Raw genomic sequence first — 23,664 nt, 5'->3', positions numbered from 1 at the left:
CCGGGATCCTCAGCTTCCTTTGCTGTCTCCATCACTCCATCAGTGATGTCCAAATAGAGTCTGTCGATGAATGCCAGGATAGCTGCATAAGAAACACTTGTGCAGTTAATTTCAAATATAGAGTCCTGGACACTCTTCCTCTAGAGATCCCAACTCAACAGGTCTAGGGAGGGGGTGGCCAGGAGCCTTATTCTTTACAAGCCTTCTAGATGATTCTAATGCACTGCAGTTTGGGGAGCCAGTACTAAAGACTGTACTGACAACCACACTGCCCACCTTAGCCCCTCCCAGGAATGTCTTTGACTGAAACGTGCCTTCTTGATGTTTTCCTTCTTGCCCTCCACCCTCTAACTCTCCCAGGCCTTCCAGCTCAGGCCAAGAAACATGCCGAGTCCGCCAAGAACGTCCTGCTGACCTGGAAGGGAACCACAACCTCAGACAAGGAAGAAAAGCAAATTCTGGAGACTCTGGTCATGCTCTACTACACTCTGGGGGTGGCCTGCCTCCTGCAGAACCAATATCCTTTCCTTCCCAGCAGGGTCTGGGGATCAGGGCCAGGGGCCATCCATGCCAGATGAGTCATCTCACACAGGGTGGGAGGTGGAACCGAGGCCTCGTAGCTCCATTCCAACGTCCAGGCCCTCCATGAGCCTCCACTTGGAAAGTCCGTCTAGAAAGTACAAATGTTCCTCCTGCGTCTATTCACATGAGCTCTGAGTTGAGCCATGGGAGGGTTCTCACTGGGGACACACCTCCTGGGCACCTGAAAGTTTGGGGAGCCTGTCTTGTGCTTCATTGAGCCCTCAAGACAGGCAGTGTTAGCAGTAAGGAGGTGGGTGATAATGGCAGTGGCCATGTAGGAAGATGGAGGATGGATGGTAATTTGAAGCACTGTTTTTCAGAGTAGGCTACACATCCTCGTCCCCTGAGGAGCTTTAAGAATGATTGCTATTTGGGTCTCACCCCTGAGAGTTTGATTTAGTAGACCCCAGGTGCATCTGTTCCCTGAGATTTTTTTAAAAGCCCCAGGTGACTTGTAACACACAGCCAAAAACATCTGATTTAATGTACACTTGATGGTTTTAGTTTTTCTAAAATGCTATTGAGAACATTGCCCATGAAGCCAAAGGCCAAGCAAAATAGACCAGAGAAATAGTTTTCTGTATTTCAAGGGAGAACAGTTAAAAATGCCTCTCCTCCAAAAGCTTGTGATTTTGACAGCCTGTGGGTACTATCTCTTCTTGAAAACTAAGGGGTCTTTCATGTTTATGAATAATCATAAACCCTCTTTGACCTTCTCTCTACACATCCCCCCTCTACATTTTTGGTCCTGGTACTCAGCTTGCAAAATCTGATACACTTCCTTCCTCTCTTATGCTGTTCGCCAGAGGGCTATTGAGAATGCGGGAAATGGAAGGATATTGGGAATTAAGGGGATTTTCTTTCCTGCTGTTTGCCTCTCGCCAAAAAGCTGCTCTGCTTGGACTTTCTAAATGACCCAGAAAGTCCCTTTCAGCAAAATTAGTTCCTCTCTTTTGCCATTCACAGAGACCAACTTGGGAAAAAATGAATAATTGTCACGCAGTAGATGCCTCTAAGGAAATCCGTGTAATTCACAGTTTCCGTTCACTCCCAATGCTTGCCACACATCCTAGCCCTGGACTCCTGCAACACCACAAGACACCCAGGGCCCCGTTCCTTTTCTGAAGAATCCTTCCTTCTTGACAACACATATAGATGAAAAATAGAGAACAGAGGGAAGTGTGTGTTTCCAGATAGTGTTTCGTTTTCCCACGGGTCCCTTTGGTTTGCTCACCAACTCTGCCCTGGTCGGTGGGGGCGTTTGTGTACCTGGCACTTTCCTTGACTGTTTCACTGGCAGAGAGGCGTATTTCAACCTGCAGAAGTCAGAGAGAAACATGAAGGAGCTGAGGAAATCATATAAGGGAAGCACTTGTGGGTTACAGGTCTCAGAGAACGATCTAAGAATCGCTTTGGGCAGGTGAGATCTGGGCTTAGAGAAGCTTGCATTTTTATGACTTTTGTTCTTGTTCAGTCACTAAGTCTTGTCTGACTGTTTGCAACCCCATGAACTGCAACTCACCAGGCTCCTCTGTCCTTCACTATCTCCTGCTGCTGCTAAGTCGCTTCAGTCGTATCCGACCCTGTGCGACCCCATAGACAGCGGCCGACCAGGCTCCCCCGTCCCTGGGATTTTCCAGGCAAGAACACTGGAGTGGGTTGCCATTTCCTTCTCCTCGCTATCTCCTGGAGTTTGCTCAGATTCATGTCCATCAAATTGGGGATGGCATCCAACCATATCATCCTCTGTCACCCCCTTCTCCTCCTGCCTTTAATCTTTCCCAGCATCAGGGTCTTTTCCAATGAATCAGATCTTCACATCAGGCAGCCAAAGTAATGGAGCTTTAGCTTCAGCATCAGTCCTTCCAATGAATATTCATTCTTATGACTAAGGCCCGGAATTACATGATTGTCCTGTACTCTGTATGTAAGGGGAGAAAAATATTTAGAGCAAAAGAACCAGAGACTCAAATAATAGTAAAAGAGGCTCATGTTTACCAAATGCATACTCCATGTTCTAAGTTTTCTGTGCTCTTTCCCATTTAATCCTCATAGCCACCCCTGAGGTAGCTGGTGCAATTACTTATCTCATTAGAAAAAGGGCAAAGAGAATGAGCTGAGGATAAAGAAACTATCCAAGGAGATAAGCTTTAAATATTGGATTGGAACTTGATCTGAACTTACAGACTCTTAGCCCTTCCTTGTGCTGCCTCTCCTACTTACTCTAAAATTATTTTTTTTTTCTGAATTGCCACCTACTTTTGTCATTAAGTGGTCTTCCCTCATAGCTCAGTTGGTAAAGAATCCATCTGTAATGCAGGAGACCCCGGTTTGACTACTGGGTTGGGAAGATCCACTGGAGAAGGGATAGGTTACCCACTCCAGTATTTTTGGGCTTCCCTTGTGGCTCAGCTGGTTAAGAATCTGCCTGCAATGCAGGATACCTGGGTTTAATCCCTGGGTTGGGAAGATCCCCCGGAGAAGGGAAAGGCTACCCACTCCAGTATTCTGGCCTGGAGAATTCCATTGACTGTATACTTCATGGGATCGCAGAGTCTGACACGACTGAGCAATGTTCACTTTCACTTTGTCATTAAATATGACAACTTAAATGATAAAGAAGAAACACTTATTGAGAGCAATATATTGAAGGTCCTTGAGTTATTCATAGCACATGCGTTTTTAAGGAAAGTTGTATTCCATATGGAAACAAAGTTCATGGAATTTGTTCAATCCAGAATGAGACTTAACTGTTTTACAGTTAGGGATCCTCTGAGAATCAGAATATTTAGATATGATATAATGGGCCCATCAGATTATCAGAAAAAAAATAATAAAAGGTTTACTGTTCCCTAGATTTTTCAAATATCTTCACATCCTTGAAAACAATCTGTTTCCAGAACTGTAAGCACTTGGCGTGGTAGGGTAGATGATGGAATGGTAAGTAAATGAAATACATGAGTCATACTTGCCTCCTCTAAACAGCTATGAATCTAGTAGTCAAATGGGAAATGGTGGGGAGATGTTCGAATGTCCAGAGTTAAATCAGAAATGATTCTTAAGTCCACAGGCCCATGAGTTAGAGTCCAGTGACCGTCTACTGCTGTCACATGGGGCAGTGACTTAGATTTTTGTGCTTATGTGAAAGATAGCCTTGTTCCTCTTTCAGAATAACTTTGAGTGTATATTTCATTCGTCCATTCCACACACTTGACCTGTTTTGTACCTGCACTGTTCTAAGTGTTGGAATGTTTACAAAAGTATAACTACATTCTCGACACTGTTCTAAGTGCTTTACATGTATACACGTCAGGATCATATTTTAAGTACAGTTTTATAACTGTTTTTTGAACTTAGCACATTTAAAATTTTTCATGTCTAAAGTATTTTATTGTGTGATGTGCCCTGATTTATTTACTCATCCCCCTTTTGGTGGGGGGATACTTAGACATTGTTTTCTCTATCCTTTCTTATTTTTAACTGAGGAAGAATAAACTAAACTAGATCAAACAAAACAAAGGAAAACCCCTGCTTTAGCCTAAGAGAGAAGGAATCAGAGGTAATAAAATTTTATCTTGATTTTAGAGCGTCTTTGTTATGGGGTAAATTATCCCATCTTATGAACTGCCGGACGCCATTTTTTCCATATGCTTTTTTATAAAATTAGCCTAGCATGATGTATTAATGGGTTTGATGGAATGGTAGTCAGTGAAATCTGGTGGGTAAAATGCTGGTTAATAGGGGTGTGTTTACAGCAAGACTGGACTTTGGGCCACCACACAGATGATCAGCTTGTGAAGGCCAAATTGTTTGGTTCTTAGAATCAGTTCCTTCTGTGTCTGCAGAGCAAGTCACCTCTCTCTGACTTTCTACCCTTTTCCCTTTTCTTCCAGAGCCTCCTTGGCCAACTGCAGGTTAAACCTTGCACTGATATACTTTGAAAAGGTGGTTGACAACGTTATTGCCAATAAGGGTGACAATACGTCAGATCTGGTCAGCCTTTACCAGGAAATGGCTCAGATCGAGCAGCTGAGGAGGAACCACGAGCACGCCATCCAGTACTTGCACCAGGTAGGTGGGCTGGCTGAAGTCCAGGCCAGGAGGCTTTGTTTGACCGCAGGCCTGGTTCCCAGAAGGGAATAATGGGGTGGGATCAATTTTCCTCCAGATCCACACAAGAGACCTTCCTCAAACTCTGGATAGGGAACACAGGCTCATGGTGGGCCTGTCTGCCCATCAGGTGTGACCTGATTTAACACAGCATTTCCCCTCCTGGCTTCCCTCACCTCTGTCTGTGCCAGGAAGAGGGAGCTGAGGGAAAAAGCCAGAGGGGCAACTGAGTTCATGTCTTTAACAAACACAAAGGGCTTCTAAAATGAAAATTTGTAATATTTTGGTGTAATGCTCTCATTTGTCCTATAAACTAGTCTAGCTGGTTGAATTTCCAAATCTAAGGCTCAACCACCAAGATGGTGTTTTGCTTGGAGGTAACTAATTTGGCAGATACTGAGAGGAAAATGAAACAAGATGTACAAAGGAATGTTGAGTCTATCATAATTTAAACAGTGTAGGGCACTTTATGAATCAGGTACTTAAAACTTTCCTCGAAACTGCTGGGTAAATTCACCTTTTTTCTCCTCAAAGAAGAACCGTGCCCATGGCTTCAGGTATCTCCCATGACCGAGATCAGATCATAGTACTGGATTTCCTATTTTGCAAAAAAAAAAGTGCAGTGCACTCAAACATTACATGTGACAGCAGTCTGCTACTGAAGAAAAGGCATTGCCTGGGCTTCCCTGGTGGCTCTGAGGTTAAAGCGTCTGCCTCCAATGTGGGAGACCCGGGTTCGATCCCTGGGTTGGGAAGATCCCCTGGAGAAGGAAATGGTAACTCACCCCAGTATTCTTGCCTGGAGAATCCCATGGATGGAGAATCCCATGGACGGAGGAGCCTGGTAGGCTACAGTCCACGGGGTCACAAAGAGTCGGACACGACTGAGCGACTTCACTTTTTCACTTTCACTTTCACAATCCAGAAATCCCAGGTTATTGACATCACAATGGAGAGATGTTTGGGAATGCTGCCTCGAAGGCAGGGAGTCCACAATTTATGGAGAAAGCCTGGCTGGTGTGTCCCAGACTCCCTTAGAGCAGTAGTCCAGTTTATAATGAATAAAACAGTACATAATCAAAATAATAGGTCAAAGCAAAAATAGCTCAAGCAAAAATAATAGTTCAAATGTATGGAATGCTTTTACCATGTGCACATGAGGCTTTATTAGTTCATTTATTTCATGAAATAAGCATATGAAGTAAGCACCATTATTTATTTTTTATCTTATGTTAAGCATGAAGAAACTGAAGCGCAAAGAACTATAGCTAATTCACTGGAAATTGTGTAGCTAACAGGTTGGGGGGTGGTGGGCATGGATTTGAACTCAGAAGATTTGACCCCACAGCCTCTACTCATAACGATTCTGCACTGGGTCTTAGCTCTAAAGTGTTGTCTAAAGTGTTATTTGGAGCTCCTTGAAATACCTCACGGTGTTTGGCCTATGAAGTATAAAGTGCAGGTGGCTCTTTTCTTGCTGGTGGGTAGTGAGCTGAATGCTTTCTGTCTTCTTTCTTTTTCCAAAGTGTTATTCCTTCCACTTTAGTTCAGATAATAAAAGCTGTATTTCTCTAATGCTTACAATGTTTAGTGATACTGTTGCAGGAAGGGGGACCCCTTCCAGGGCCCGAAACTGGGCTCTTGTCTAACACTCGGAAATGAATTGTCCAAGGAGACACATGCTGACAAAGCAAGAGATTTTATTTGGAAAGGGCACAGGGCACCCAGGTGGAGAGCAGTAGCTAAGGGAACCCAGGAGAACTGCTCTGCCGCGTGGCTCTCAGTCTTGGGTTTTATGGTGATGGGATTCGTTTCCGGGTAGTCTTTGGCCAATCATTCTAATTCAGAGTCTTTCCTGGTGGCGCACGCATTGCTCAGCCAAGATGGATGCTAGCAACAGGGATTCTGGGAAGTGGATAGACACGCGGTGTTTCCTTTTGACCTTTCCCGAACTCTTCCAGTTGGTGGTGGCTTATTAGTTCCGTATTCCTTATCAGGATCTCCTGTCATAAAACAACTCATGGTTACTATGGTGCCTGGCCAGGGTGGGCGGTTTCAATCAGTGTGCCTCCCCTAATGATACCTAACCACTATATACATATTCATTTAATCTTTACAACTGTTTGTGACAAATACAATTTTTGTCAGCCCTGTTTTTATATTCAAATAAATTATAGTGACTTCTCTTATGTTACGGTAAATGGCTGAGCTAAGATGGGAACCCAGGCAGTTGGGCTCTGGGATTCATGCTTTACTAGACTTTTTTTTTTTTTGATACTGAACCTTTGAGAGGTTGAGCTAAAGCTATAATTTTGCTTTTGTGATGAAACATAATAAAAAGTAACAATTTATTTAGAACCTACCATGTGAAGGTTGCTGTGCCCAGTGCTTTGCACGCATCATCTCATTTAACCTTTCCCACGCCCTAATCAGGGCTTTCCTTGTGACTCAGCTAGTAAAGAATCTGCCTACAATGCCAGAGACCTGGGTTCAGTCCCTGGGTTGGGAAGATCCCCTGGAGAAGGGAAAGGCTACCCACTCCAGTATTCTGACCTGGAGAATTCCATGGACTGTTAGTCCATGGGGTCACAAAGAGTCAGACACAGCTGAGCAACTTTCACTTTCAAACCCTAATCAATGGGAAATATATATTCTTTCTACATGTGAAGGTAAAATTACTTGCTCAAGAATCACAGAGAGGAAGTAGCAGATCTGGGACTCAAACTCCTCTCTCAGGTAGGTAACTCCATGATTAAATAAACATCGGCCATCAATCAGCTATCACTTCTGTGGGAGCTACTATAAAATCCACAGTGAAACATTGCCATTTGGGTACTTAACCTTCTCACAATTTTCTGTATTCCAGGCCCATTCTATCTGTGTCTCTTTGTACACTGAAGTCAGCCCCCAAGCTGCAGAGGCGAGCGCGTTACTAGCCAAGGCTTATGCCATGTCTGGAGAGGTCCAACACAAGGGTAGGTAGAAGAGGTGATTTTGCAGATATTATCATTTCCCACTCATAGGAGGGACACACACTGCCAAATGGAATAGGTGTATCTATCAATATGCACAGATGATAAGTAGCTTTTCATGTCTGTGATAGAAAGATAAGACTAGATACCATTTTGTAGAGTCATTTACACATGGATTTAGACACAGTAATATCTCCCCAAATTAGCTGGAACATCAAAACCAGTAAAATCATCTGATTTCTATTTCCTCTATTCCTAGAATCTCACCAAAATTTACCTGCATGAAGAGTAGAGAATCCTACACGCAATGAACATGGCCTGAGATCTATCAGTTAATTAGGAAATCCAGTGATAGAAGAGAAACATTGGCTCCTCTCCCCAGCCTCCTCCACTCTCAACCTCCTTGACTCTTTCTCTGCCTTATGAGAAAGAATGTTTGTAGCAGCTAGAATTTTCTCGACTTCTATTCAGAAGTGAGGTACTGGGGGTTCTAGAGGAAAGCTGAGTCATGAACCCATCCCTCAGCAGTAATCCTTCTCAGGCAGGGCCATCCTTTTCATAGTGGGTAGCTTTGAGAGAGACTTGGAGGAACCAGTAAGGAAGGACAGTCCCATGCTCACCTGGCTTGATCCAGTTAGTGTACACTAAGGGATTCATTGGTTTATCAGGAGGAATTTGAGATTTATCTAAAATGTAATTTAAATATTTTTAAAAATGCTGTGCTTTTAAAAACAATCTTTTTTAAAAAAAAAAATCTTTTCTGTGCTTATAAAAATAATCCATTTTGCTGGACATTATCTGCCAGTTACATATATGAGAGAGAAAGGAAGAGTGTGTGTGTGTGTGTGTGTGTGTGTGTGTGTGTGATGAGGGGGATATTATTTTCTATTCTTGTATTTCCCTATGTTATTAAATAAACTTTTTTTTTTAGTTTTCAGAAGTTATTTGGATATTTTGAACATTGGTTTCTTTAGCATGACTGTTCATTGAAGATTCTTATTCTAATTATCTTGCTCCTTTTAAAAATGTCCTTGTGTATACTCACAGTATTTGTGCTCCATGTATATATTTGATTTTTTAAAAACAGTCTTCATGGTTATTAAGAAGTTTAATCTGTTTTTGAATATGTAAAATTTGTTTTTAATGAGAAAAAGTTTATGATTATATAGTTGGGAGATTCCAAGACTGTCTTGTTCTTTCCTTACATACCAATTTTAACTAAAGAAAATCTTCAACTCCTAGCATCCTCTAAATTCCAGATGGATTAATATTTTTTACATCAGAACTGAAAAATATAAATTAGCCAGAAGAAAGTTCAGTATTAGAATAAAATGTAGTAAAATTAAAAATTGGAGAAAAGAATTCTCTGAGCATACAAAGATATACCAGAAAAGAAGAGACTGGTAAGTTTAATTATAAAAAGATATAAGACTTGGGCCTGTCATGAAAAACTGTAAATAAAGTAAAAAACTCAACCAAGATGAATAGGTAATCCAAATAGGCCCTAGTTATTTTTTTTTTTAAGAGTTTGTAGTTAACTTTCTAAGAAAGAAAACTCCCAAGTGCAGATGATTTCACTGAGTAATTCTGCTTAACATCTGAAGAAGAAATAGCACCCATCCTATATAATCTTCTTCAGAAAGTTAAGGAAGAAGGAATACTGCCCAACTCATTTTTCAAGGCCAGTGTCTCCCTGATACCAAGATCAGACAAAGACAGAAGAAAAAACAAAACCAAAATAACAAAAATAATAATAGACCGATACCTTTCATGCACATAGATGTAAAAAAAAAAACAAACTCAACAAAATGTATAGCAATGTACAAAAAAGAATAATACACAATGATCAAGTGAGGTTTTTTTCCTTTGAGAATGTTAGGCTGGTTCAGTATTGAAACCTGAATCAATGTATTCTACCATATCAACTAAATCCTAAAAGAAATGAGTCCTAAATATTCATTGGAAGGACTGATGCTGAAGCTGACCCTCTTTGGCCACCTGATGTGGAGAATTGATTCATTGGGAAGGACCCTGATGCTGGGAAAGATTAAAGGTGGGAGGAGAAGAGGACAAGAGAGGATAAGATGGTTGGATGGCATCACCAACTCAATTTTGAGCAAGCTCCGGGAGTTGGTGATGGACAGGGAAGCCTGGAGTGCTGCAGTCCATGGGGTCGCAAAGAGTAGGACACAACTGAACTGACTGACCATATCAACAATCCAAAGACAAAAAGCACATAATCTTATCAGTTGATGCCGAAAATGCATGTGACAAAATTCAATATCCTTTCATGATAGAAAGGGAACTTCCTCAGTCTGATATAAGGCCTGTACGAAAGGCCTACAGCCAACATCACGTTCACTGGTAAGACTGTATGGTTTCGTCTAAGATCACGAACGAGGGCAAGATGTTCACTCACTGCTCTTATTCAACATAGTACTGGAAGTGTTAGCCAGTGTAATAGGCAAGAAAAAGACATGCGACTTAGAAGAAATAAAATGGTCTCTATTCGTCAACAGCATGACTGACCAAGGCATTTACAGTTCCAAGGAATTTACAAATCTCCTAGAACCAGCAAGTGAGTTTAAGCTTAGCATGGTCATAGGATATAAAATCAACACACATTTCTATATTAGGAATGTACAATCGGAAACCAAAATTTTTAAAAATATCATTTATAAGAACCCCACTTCCTAAACGAAACACTTAGGTATAAATCTAGCAAAATATACACAGGATCTGTGTGCTGCAAACTACAAAATCCTGATCAAAGACTTCACAGATGATCTAAATAAATGGAGACACATTGTGTTCTTGGAAGACTCACAGTAGTAAAGATGTCAAAGTGAAAGTCGCTCAGTCATGTCTGACTCTTTGCGACCCCGTGAACTATACAGTCCATGGAATTCTTCAGGCCAGAATACTGGAGTGGGTGCCTTTCCCTTCTCCAGGGGATCTTCCAAACCCAGGGATCAAACCCAGGTCTCCCTCACTGCAGGTGGATTCTTTACCAGCTGAGCTACAAGGGAAGCCCAAGAACACTGGAGTGGGTAGCCGGTCCCTTCTCTAGCAGATCTTCCTGACCCAGGAATTGAACTGGGGTCTCCTGCATTGCAGGCGAATTCTTTACTAACTGAGCTATCAGGGAAGCCTGTCAAGTCTTCCCAGATCAGTTTGTGAATCTAACTCAATTACAATAAAAATTCCAGTAGTTTTTTTTGGCTGGGCTCAACAGCTTGTGAGATCTAATTCCCCAACTGGGGATTGAACCTGGGCCCTCAGCAGTGAAAGCACTGAGTCCTAATCACTGGGCCACCAGGGAATTCCTAGGAACTTTTGTAAATATAGATAAGCTGACTGCAAAATTTATATGGAAAAACAAAGAAACTAAGAAGCTAAAACAATTTTTTAAAATAGTACAGTTGGAAGAATCGTACTATTTGATTTTAAGATTTACTCTATCAAGAGAGTGGTATTGGTAAAGGGACAGACAGAAATCAGAATCATCAGAACATAAGGAGAGCCCAGAAATAGACTTAATTAACTAATGGCTGATTAATTTTTGACAAAGGTACAAAAGTAATTCAATGTGCAAGTGATAGTCTCTTCAACAGATGGCATTGGAACAATTTGTATCCAAGTGTCCCCCAAAACCTCAAACACTTTCATATTGTACGTAAGCATTAACTCAAAATGAATCACTGTCCTAAATATAAGAACTAAAATTTGTATTTACTTTACAATAATCAAGTAATAATATAAAACAGCAAAGATACCAATTTTCTTCTATCAAATTGTCAGCATTTTAAAAAATATAAGCTTTTAGCATTGAAGAGAGCAATTTGATTACAAACTCCTTGAAGGACAGTTTGGCAGGATATTACACATTTTAGAGCTATATATATATTAAACTGTAAGGCAATCAACTTTTCAACCATACTGTGTGAAAGTTACAAAAATTTGAAATTATCTATCATTTGCCAGATAGGTAAACAGGTCTACTCAGTCATAGCTGATGGGAATGATATTGTAATTGATATAAAATTGTGTTGGTGGTTTAGTCACTAAGTTAAGTCTGATTCTTGTGACCCCATGGACTGTGGCCCACCAGGATCCTCTGTCCATGAGATTTCCCAGGAAAGAATACTGTAATGAATTGCCATTTCCTTCTCCAGGGGATCTTCCTGACCCAGGGATAGAACTCACATCTCTTGTGTCTCCTGCACTGCAGGCAGATTCTTTACTGCTGAGCCACCAGGGAAGCCTTGCTATTAAATTCAGTTCAGTCACTCAGTCGTGTCTGACTCTTTGTGACCCCATGGACTGCAGCACGCCAGGCCTCCCTGTCCATCACCAAACTCCCAGAGTTTACTCAAACTTATGTCCATTGAGTTGGTGATGCCATCCAACCATCTCATCCTCTGTCATACCCCTCTTCTTCTGCCTTCAATCTTTCCTAGCATCAGGATCTTTTCAAATGAGTCAGTTCTTTGCATCAGGTGGCCAAAGTATTGGAGTCTCAGCTTTAGTACCAGTCCTTCCAATGAATATTCAGGACTGATTTCCTTAGGATGGACTGGTTAGATCTCCTTGCAGTCCAAGGGACTCTCAAGGGGCTTCTCCAACACCACAGTTTAAAAGCATCAGTTCTTCAGCACTCAGCTTTCTTTACAGTCCAACTCTCACATCCATACTTAACTACTGGAAAAACCATATCTTTGACCAGACAGACCTTTGTTGGCAAAATAATGTCTCTTCTTTTTAATATGCTGTCTAGGTCGATCATAACTTTCCTTCCAAGGAGCAAGCGTCTTTTAATTTCATGGCTACAATCACCATCTGCAATGATTTTGGAGCCCCCCAAATAAAGTCTCTCACTATTTCCACTATTTCCATATCTATTTGCCATGAAGTGATAGGGCCAGATGCCATGATCTTAGTTTTCTGAATGTTGAGCTTTAAGCCAGCTTTTTCACTCTCCTCTTTCTCTTTCATCAAGAGACTCTTTAGTTCTTCGCTTTCTGCTAAATGTGGTGTCACCTGCATATCTGAGGTTATTGATATTTCTCCCAGCAATCTTGATTCCAGTTTGTGCTTCATCCAGTCCAACTTATCTCATGATGTACTCTGCATATAAGTTAAATAACCAGGGTGATGATATACAGCCTTGACGTACTCCTTTTCCTATTTGGAACCAGTCTGTTGTTCCATGTCCAGTTCTAACTGTTGCTTCTTGTCTCAGGAGGCAGGTCAGGTGGTCTGGTATTCCTATCTCTTTCAGAATTTTCCACAGTTTATTGTGATCCACACATTTGAAGGCTTTCACATAGTCAATAAAGCAGAAGTAGATGTTTTTCTGGAACTCTATTGCCTTTTCGATGATCCGGTGGATGTTGGCAATTTGATCTCTGGTTCCTCTGCCTTTCCTAAATCCAGCTTGAACATTTGGAAGTTCACAGTTCACATACTGTTGATGCCTGGCTTGGAGAATTGTAAGCATTACTTTACTAGTGTGTGAAATGAGTGCAGTTGTGCGGTAGTTTGAGCATTCTTTGTCATTGCCTGTCTGGGATTGGAATAAAACTGACCTATACCAGTCCTGTGGCTGCTGCTGAGTTTTCCAAATTTGCAGGCATATTGGGTGCAGTACTTTCACAGTATCATCTTTTAGGATTTGAAATATTCTATCACCTCCACTAGCTTTGTTCATAGTGATGCTTCCTAAGGCCCACTTGACTTCGCATTCCACGATGTCTGTCTCTAGGTGAGTGATCACACCATCGTGATTATCTGGGTCGTGAAGATCTTTTTTGTATAGTTCCTCTGTGTATTCTTGCCACCTCTTCTTAATATCTTTTGTTTCTGTTGGTTCCATACCATTTCTGTCCTTTATTGAGCCCATCTTTGCATGAAGTGTTCCCTTGGTATCTCTAATTTTCTTGAAGAGATCTCTGGTCTTTCTCATTCTGTTCTTTTCTTCTCTTTCTTTGCACTGATCACTGAGAAAAGCTTTCTTATCTCTCTTTCCTGTTCTTTGGAACTCTGCATTCAAATGGGTATATCTTTCCTTTTCTCCTTTGCTTTTCACTTCTCTTCTTTTCACAGCTATTTGTAAGGCCTCCTCAGACAGCCATTCTTCCTTTTTGCATTTCTTTTTCTTGGGGATGGTTTTGATTACCGCCTCCTGTACAATGTTACAAACCTCCATCCATAGTTCTTCAGACACTGTGTCTATCAGATCTCATCCCTTGAATCTATTTGTCACTTCCACTGTATAATCATAAGGGATTTGATTAAGGTCATACCTGAATGGTTTAGTGGTTTTCCCTACTTTCTTCAATTTAAGTCTGAATTTGGCAATAAGGAGCTCATGATCTGAGCCACAGTCAGTTCCCGGTCTTGTTTTTGCTGGCTATATAGAGCTTCTCCATCTTTGCCTGCAAAGAATATAATCAGTCTGACTTGAAATTAAGGGACTAATTTGATATATTTTAAAAAATTGAAAAGGAAACATGTATAAGGATTTCACTGTGGCAGTATTTGTAACTGTGAAATATTGTAAACAACTTTATCAATAAATAAAAGGAAAATTTGGTATGTTAGCTATATAGAATTTTGTAGTATTTAAAAGGGCTAGAATTTAGGAGTTTCTTGGTTGTCCAGTGGTTAGGATCCCAGGTTTTCACTGCCATGGCCTGGAATCAGCCCCTGGTTAGGGAACTGAGATCTTGTAATTATCAGAGTGTGACCAAAATAAAATAAAAGGGCTAGATTTTACAAATAAAGAAAAGATTAATTTTTAGAAAGCAGCATTAAGGGGCTTCCCTAGTGGTCCAGTGGTTAAGAATCCATCTGCCAGTGCAGGAGACACAGGTTTGATCCCTGCTCTGGGAAGATCCCACATGCCACGAGGCAACTAAACCGATGAGCCACAACTGCTGAGCCATTGCTTCAGAGTCCATGAGCCACAACTACTAAGCCTGCAATCCTAGATGATGTGCTCTGCAACAAGAGAAGCCACTGGAATGGGAAACCCACACACCGCAACTCAAGAATAGCCCCTGCTTGCTGCAACTAGAGAAAAGCCCACACACAGCAACAAAGGCCCAGCACAGTCAAAAATAAACTAAATAAATATTAAAAAAGCATTAAGGAAAAAATAACTTGCACTTTTAGGACACAGAAAGTAAATGTGATGGTTTAGTTGCTAAGTAGTGTCTGACTCTTTGCAACCCCATGGACTGTAGCCTGCCAGGCTCCTCTGTCCATGGGATTTTCCAGGCAAGAATACTGGCGTGGGTTGCCACTTCCTTCTCCAGGGGATCTTCTGGACCCAAGAACTGAACCCAGGTCTCCTGCATTGCAGGCAGACTCCTGCATTGCAGGCAGATTCTTTACCAACTGAGCTAGGAGGTAAGCCCTATAGTTACATTTATATAAACATGAAAAATGAACTGCAAAGTAAGAAAAACTGCATCAAAATGTACATCAAAATATAAACAGAGGTAGAGACTTCTGGCTGTGGCTTTGTGAAGAGTTCTGTATAACCTCTTAACATACACAGCATACACATACACACAAACTGAATAAAATGATAAAAAAAAAAATACCCATTTCAGGACACTGGAAATAATAGATAAGCAAATAACAAATTGCAAATCATTCTCAAAAAACTGTTAGAGCTTTAGGTGAAGAGTGAGTCTTTTTGGCATCTTGCCTGGGGCTGCTCCCACCCATCCACAGCCCCAGCTCAGTCCCTGAAGAACACAATTTTATCAACAGGTTCTCTTTAGCCGAAGAGAACCAACAGCTTTGCTGGCAGAGGAGGCTAGTGACTCGTTTAGAGCACGGGACAAAAGCCTACAGATTTATCAGCTAAAAGTGGCCAGCATAGTAGGAAATGAATTGGGGAATGCCTGGTAATTGTTAGCCTGAATATGCTGTACTGGTTGGTGTCAGTAGCAGGCCAGTCATCAATTTTAACTGAAAGAACCTTGAAATGAGAGAGTCATAAAAAGGCTAAATAAGTTCTCCCAACATCTCTGGCCACCTGGGAAACCACATACTCATGCAGGGGACACTGGGGGGGTCCAGCAAAAAGCAGTCAAAGGAGACTTAAAATGCGGTAGAGCTTTGAACACACTCCCCAATCTACATACAGATCGCTCAACAGAGGACGAAAGACGTAGCATCTGGAGGCATTTGAGCACAACCTCTTCCCAAGTCAGTGGGTCAACACTAGTTAGGCAGACACAGGGGTCACCCCCAGGAATCCAGACTGAAAATTAAAATAAGCATTGAAACCTGAGCAAAGACTTTCAGTTTTTGGTCCAGTGTGTAGGAACTTGGAAATCATCAATCCATTCTAACAATATAGAAGCTGATCAAACTGAAAAATCAATAACTCTTCTTTGATCTGTCAGAGAAGTGAGGTCATGGGTCACAAATCAACTGATCCCTCTGAAACTGGAGAAACAGGTGAATACAGAGAATCACAGTTTACCAGAACAGATCACCATCTTGACAGAAACCAGTACTGGGGTTAAGAAAACCTGAACTGTAGTTGATGAATTTCTGGAAGCTCAGTGTGGGCAAAAATTTTTAATTTTTAATTAAAAATTAGGAGAGTTAAAAATTCCAAGGTTAATCATAGGGGATCCCCCATACTTTATATTTTTACCTCCAGGAACTTTGTCAGGTTTTCAAAGTGAATATTGGAGGAAAAACAAACCCTTGCTTGCAGCAGGGAGGGCGGAAAGTAGCCGTTTAAAAAATATACGAGAGCATTCTGCTTAACAAGGCCTGCCTTCAAGAGAAACTTTTTTTTTTTTTTAACTAGACCCTAAATATTGGATTTTTACCCCCCAGAACCTAACCAACCTGAGGAGATGGAAATTTCCAACTTTAGCCTCCTCCATGCTGTCCCATCTGAGGGAGAGGGGGACTGAGGAGCTCTTGTAGAGTTCACAGTCCAGAGGCACGGGCTCACCAAATCACAGGATTATACAATGCTTCCCTTCCCCCAGCACCTTAGTACCACAGTACTAAAGGCCTGTTTGGAGCTGTTCCTTTTATACAATGCATCATGCCCACTTACCAAGAAGAAATACAAGGCATACTAAACGTCAAAGACCATAATTTAAAGAGACAGAACAAGAATCAGTATCTTTCTTACTTACTTAGAAATGGAAAATGAAGTGTCAGTTGTGTCCAACTCTTTGCGACCCCGTGGACTGTACTGCCAGGCTCCTCTGCCCATGGGGTTTTCCAGGCAAGAATACTGGAGTGGGTTGCCGTTTGCTTCTCCAGGGGATCTTCCCGACCAAAGGATCGAACCTGGATCTCCCGCACTACAGGCAGACTCTTTACCATCTGAGCCACTGGAATTATCAGACAGAATCTAAAACAACTTTGTGATGTCCAAGGGCAGGACATGGATTTCTCAGCTCAAAATAGAGAATACACCCTTCCCCTGCCTTTCTTTTTTGGAAGGGGTAGGGTGTCTGTTATTGATCTATCTGGACCCTCAAGGACTGGGCAATGTCTACCCATACTGGAGAGAGTGGAACTTCTTTACTCAGTCTATTGATTCAGATGCTCATCTCTCCTGGAAACACCCTCACAGACACACTCAGAAATAATGTTCTGCCAGCTATTTGGGCATCGTTCAGCCCAGACAAGCTGACACAAAAGTCACCATCATAAATCCACTCCTCATCAACTTGATATCTATACACATCTCCTTAATCTTCAAATGCAGACAATAGCAAGGTCATCATTTTACCTGACATGATACAGCTCTCCTGGTTACAACTGAAAAGACACTAATCCCTTCCCGAGAAGAGGAGGTGAAGTCCTTCAGGATGTTGACTCGCCTTGTGGTATCCCATAACTGGAAAGCTATGATGTAAATTTGATGATCCCCAAAGGCTGATACAAGGCTAATACATCTTATGTTACATGATAAGAAAATAAAATAGTAGAAAACAAAGACATTTGCTTAATATGAATATGTGTATACACACATGTACACAAATGTATTTATAAAATAAGGAGGAAATTCTCATTACAATTGCAGTCTCATTTCTGTAACTGGTTCTGTGGTCATGGCTGGTATATCTTTTTCTACTACCCATTCTGTATCCCTTTTGTCTTCAAGAAGCACCTCAGCTGGTAATGATTCTTTATCTAATAAAGTGGCCCAAACCTTCATTCCTGAATGGGTTATTACTAATCTGGCCTGGATTAGGATGTTGTAGTTTTCATTGATCTTAATCACAGGGCACAGTACTACTAAGAGAAGCCCTAAGGGACCTGCTGTATTCCAGACAGACTCTCCTGACCTCCACTGTGGAGTAGTACTCCAGTTTCCCCTGAGGGATCAGGAGCAATCACCCCAGTCAGCACAGTAACTCCTTTCCCTGTCTTTTGATTCCAAGGCATGAGGAATCCAAATGACCAGGTGGTGGTCTCAACTTCCAGTTCAGTGGAATCATTGTATCTCCTAATGAATTCATTCATCCCTCTAGAACTAAGACCTTTAGGCCAGCAGAACATATAGTAATGGTAACAGGAAGCAAAAATTTTATTAGTGGGTCATAGGGATAATGATGAGCGATGGTACTCACATTTCCATTCCTTAATTCCTAGACCTGTGAATCCTGACTATTGGAGAAACAGCACCATATACTGGATGCTGATTCAAAGAATATACAGCCTTCTGGAGAAGCTTGACCCAGCCTTGCAAAGTATTGCCACCTAGCTGACACTGTAACAGAGTCTTCAAAAGACATCCTACTGTTTTATCAAGCTAGCTGCTTTAGGATGGTGGGCAACCATCCTAAGGGCTTCCCTGATAGCTCAGCTGGTAAAGAATCCACCTGCAATACAGGAGACACTGGTTAGATTCCTGGGTCGGGGAGACCTGCTGGAGAAGGGATAGGCTACCCACGCCAGTGTTCTTGGGCTTCCCTTGTAGCTCAGCTGGTAAAGAATCTGCCAGCAATGTGGGAGACCTGGGTTCGATTCCTGGGTTAGGAAGATCCCCTGAAGAAGGGAAAGGCTACCCACTCCAGTATTCTGGCCCAGATAATTCCATGGGCTGTATAATCCATGGGATCGCAAAGAATCAGATATGACTGAGTGACTTTCACTAACTATCCTAAAGTGGTGATTTCCATGAGCCTGGGTCCATTGTTATACCTCCTTTGCTGTGAAGTGATTTCCTTGATATGAAGCAATATTGTCTGGAATATCATGATGGTGAATAAGGTATTCTCTGAGTCCCCAGATGGTAGTTTTGGCAGAAGCATTGCATGCAGGAAATGCAAATCTGCATCCAGAGTAGGTATCTGTTCCAGTAAGGACAAAATACAGGCCCTTCCATGATGGGAGTAGTCCAAAGTAACCAACCTGCTACCAGGTAAATGACTGGTCACCTGGGGAGTGGTGCCATATTGGGAATTCAGTATTGGTTCCAGGTGGAGCAGTGGTAAAGAATCCACTTGCCAGTGCAGGAAACACACGAGATGTGGCTTTGATCCCTGGGTCAGGAAGATTCCTGGAGAAGGAAATGACAACCCACTCCAGTATTCTTGCCTGGAAAATTTTATGGACAGAGGAGCCTGGTGGGCTACAGTCCATGGAGTTGCAAAGAGTCAGACATGACTGACCATGTATGCACATCATATCACTCTGTGCTGGCGTACTGGGCACTCAGCAGTGGCCACGATCAAGTTGTCCTTGGTGAGTGGAGTCTGTGTTATAGAGCCCACTCCTGGTACCAAAATCCATGTTAGTCAGGTTCTCCAGAGAAGCATAACCAGCAGTACATATAGACAGATATATAAGAGGAGCTTTATTATAGAAGTTGGCTCATAAGTAGTTACGGAGGATGAGAAGTACCACAATCTGCCATGTATAAGCTGAAGAGCCAAGAAAGCTGATGGCATAGTTTAGTCTGAGTTTGAAGGCCTGAGAACCAGGGAAGCTAACGGTGTAAATCCTAGTATGAGGACAAAGACCTGAGAACTGGGGGATGTGGGTACCTCTGATATAAGTCTTGGAATCCAAAGGCTCAAAGGGCTGGAGTAGATGGATTTCACAGTTCAAGAAAAGAAAGTGAGAGTCACCCTTCGTTTGCCCATTTTGATTCTATTCAGACCCTCAATATTTTTGATAATTCTTTTCTATGTTGATAAGTGAAAGTGAAAGTCGCTTAGTCATGTCCAGCTCTCTGCGACCCCATGGACTGTATAGTCCATGGAATTCTCCAGGCCAGAATACTGGAGTGGGTAGCCATTCCCTTCTCCAGGGGATCTTTCCAACCCATGGATCAGACCCAGGCCTCCCTCATTGCAGGTGGATTCTTTACTAGCTGAGCCACCGGGGAAACCCAAGAACAGTGGAGTGGGTAACCTATCCCCTCTCCAGCAGATCTTCCTGACCCAGGAGTCAAACTGGAGTCCCCTGCATTGCAGGCGGATACTTTACCAGCTGAGCTACCAGGGAAGCCCATGTTAAAAAGGGTAGCTCTTTACTCAGTATACTAATTTAGATGTTAGTATCTTCCAGAAATACCTTCACAGACACACCAGAAATTATTATTTACCAGCTTATCTGGGATCCCTTAGCCCAGTCAAGTTGACACATAAAATTAACCATCATAAGTGCTTATTTGGGGACAGAATTATACTGGCAATCTCTATCTCCCACTTAATTTTTCTATGAATGGTAAACTGCTCTAAAAGGTTTATTAATCAAAAATAAAACCAAGCACACACAGATAGCACCAGAGCAAAGACATTAGCCTCCCAACACCGTGGGGGAGACAGATTGTATCGTTTACCTGATAAGTAGAGCCCCACAAAGATGTGTCAGAATCTGTGATTACTCCTATAATTATCTAAAGTGTAGAGTTGTCAACAACAACAACAAAAAAGAAGAATACAGAGAGGCAGAAGCCCATGACTCAGAAAAAGGGCAGTCAATAGAAATTGACTCTTTAGTGGGCTAGATGTTGGATTTAGCAAAGACGTCAAAGCAGCTATCATAAATATGTTGAAAGAATTAAAGGAAACAGTTCAAAGAACTAAAAGAAAATATGATGAAAATTACTTAGCAAATATGAAATCTTTATATTTTTATAGAGAAATATAAACTGCTTAAAAAAACTAGCTAAAATGGAAATTCTGGAGTTTGAAGATATAGTAACTTAATAAAAAAAATGTGTTAATGGTCTCAACATCAGCTTTGAGATAGCAGAAAAGATAGAGATAGCTCAAAAGCAGGTCACTAGAGATGATCCAAACAAAAGAATAGCAATAAGAGATACTGAAGAGAAATGAGAGCATAAGAGATCTGTGCGATAACAGCAGGAGTACAAACACTCATATAATGGGAGCTCCACAGAGAGAGGAGAAAGAACAAGGCAGAAAATCATCTAAAGAAATCATGGCCCCAAACTTCCCAAGTTTGATAAAAATGTTATCCACAGATCTGAAAGTCTCAATGCCAAAGAAGGTAAGCACAAATAAAACCACAACTGCACATGTAGTCAAATTGTTGAATGACAAAGCAGCAATGGAAAAACAACTATTTACAGGGGAACAATAATATGATTAATGGTTGATTTTTCATCAGATAAATTAAGGCTAGAAGGCAGTGGAAAATACTGCAGTAAAATTCAGCCAAGAATTGTACATCCCACAAAACTTTCCTTCAGAAATGAAGGTGAGATAAAGACATTTCTGGATAAACAAAATCAGGATGTATTGGTAGCAGCCTTGCCCTAAAAAAAACACTAAAGGAAACCCTCAAGCTGAAAGAAAATGACAGCAGGTGGTCATCCACAGAAAGGAATGGAATTGGAACTGATAAGTATGGGGGAAATACAGTAGACTATATTCACATACACAAATATTCATCAGCTTGTGAATGTGTAAACAAAATGTCATATATCCATATGATAGAAAAATACTCATTGAGAAAAAGAAGTGAAGTACTAATTCATGCAAAAACATAGATGAACCTCAAAACAGCATGCTACATGAAAGAATCAGCTTGAAAAGACCACATATTGTGTGATCACATCATGTATCATGGTTACATAACTATTACAGACTGTATAATTACAATGGGTGAATGGGTATTATACAGTTTACACCTTAATACAGTGGCTAAAAAATGTTAGTGCCTGTTCCCAAGTGATGTGTATGGAGACAATTTTCATTTTCTTTTTGCTTCTCTGCATTTTCTAGATTGATTACAAAAATATCTATTATGTTTGGAATAAAAGACATCATTGGAAGTAAATTTTTAAACAATAACAACTGTATATTTAAAATTCTTTTAAAATCAAAACTCACTCTCTCCACACACATACACTCAACAGGAACCCCAGTAGACAGCAATCTCTGTAAGACTTTAACTAAAAATATAGTCTTCCATTGCACATGAGAGTTTAATTTCTGGTTATTTTAGAACTTAGGATAAGACTGTTCAGACATAAGCTTTCTTTTCCTACAGAAAATCCATGCATTTCATAAAAAAAAAATTAGAACTTCTTCTGATGCCATCAAACTATATCTGAGATTGTTTGAAGCTTTTATAGTCCTGGAAAGAGGATAGCTATGGGCTTTAAGCATGAAAATGTCTAATTGATTGAGCCAAAGTTGAATTAGACACTTGTAAAAGTTAGCATATTGCTTTAAATAATTGTTTCCCTTTTATGCAGATGCTGTTGGGCTGTATTTTATGAAAAGCATCACTGCATATCAAACAACATTGGGCCCAGATGATTATGAAACACTGACAACTGTTGAAGAATTTTGCAAATGGCTTGTTCAAAATGGGGAAAAGCGGGTAAATATTATCAACTCACAAATGTAATTGCTAGATTGTTTGTTAGATTGAGGCAGTCTTTTTCATTTCATAATTCAGAAAGTCCTGTGCTATAAAGAACAATATTGCATAGGAACCTGGAATGTTTGGTCCATGAATCAAGGTAAATTGGAAGTAGTCAAACAGGAGATGGCAAGAGTGAACATTGACATTTTAGGAATCAGTGAACTAAAATGGACTGGAATGGATGAATTTAATTCAGATGACCATTATATCTACTACTGTGGGCAAGAATCCATTTGGAAGAAATGGGGTAGCCTTCATAGTCAACAAAAGAGTCCAAAATGCAGTACTTGGGTGCAATCTCAAAAATGACAGAATGATCTCTGTTTCCAAGGCAAACCATTCAATATCACAGTAATCCAAGTCTATGCTCCAACCACTAATGCCGAAGAAGCTGAAGTTGAATGGTTCTATGAAGACCTACTAAGCTGAGCGCTGAAGAATTGCTGCTTTTGAACTGTGGTGTTGGAGAAGACTCTAGAGAGTCCCTTGGACTGCAAGGAGGTCCAACCAGTCCATCCTAAAGGAGATCAGTCCTGAGTGTTCATTGGAAGGACTGATGTTGAAACTGAAACTCCAGTACTTTGGCCACCTGATGTTAAGAGCTGACTCATTTGAAAATACCCTGATGCTGGGAGAGATTGAGGGCTGGAGGAGAAGGGGATGACAGAGGATGAGATGGTTGGATGGCATCACAGACTCGATGGACATGAGTTTGGGTAAACTCTGGGAGTTGGTGATGGATAGGGAGACTTGGCATGCTGTGGTCCGTGGGGTCACAAAGAGTTGGACGTGACTGAGTGACTGAACTGAACTGAACTGAACTGATGAAGACCTACAAGACCTTCTAGAACTAACACCAAGAAAAGATGTCCTTTTCATCATAGGGGACTAGAATGCAAAAGTAGGAAGTCAAGAGATACCTGGAGTAATAGGCAAATTTGGCCTCAGAATACAAAATGAAGCAGGGCAAAGGCTAACAGAGTTTTGCCAAGAGAACACACTCGTCATAGGAAACACCCTCTTCCAACACCACAAGAGACAACTCTATACATGGACATCACCGGATGGTCAATACCAAATCAGATTGATAATA

At 41.2% G+C, this 23,664-nt stretch overlaps 1 protein-coding gene across 1 annotated transcript in view; it reads left to right on the top strand.

The window, feature by feature from the left end:
• The window catches only part of TTC23L (tetratricopeptide repeat domain 23 like), a 75,041-nt gene that overhangs the window by 22,587 nt on the left and 28,790 nt on the right, over window positions 1-23,664 (top strand). Inside the window, exons 5-9 of the mRNA XM_061129249.1 lie at window positions 361-517; window positions 1,877-2,002; window positions 4,476-4,653; window positions 7,559-7,667; window positions 22,399-22,526. Coding sequence (XP_060985232.1) covers window positions 361-517; window positions 1,877-2,002; window positions 4,476-4,653; window positions 7,559-7,667; window positions 22,399-22,526 — 698 coding nt within the window. The remainder of the gene's footprint in view (window positions 1-360; window positions 518-1,876; window positions 2,003-4,475; window positions 4,654-7,558; window positions 7,668-22,398; window positions 22,527-23,664) is intronic.

The sequence above is a fragment of the Dama dama genome, chromosome 25, assembly GCF_033118175.1.
Source record: "Dama dama isolate Ldn47 chromosome 25, ASM3311817v1, whole genome shotgun sequence".
Taxonomy (NCBI): domain Eukaryota; kingdom Metazoa; phylum Chordata; class Mammalia; order Artiodactyla; family Cervidae; genus Dama; species Dama dama.
This window is presented reverse-complemented; position numbering and strand designations above follow the sequence as displayed.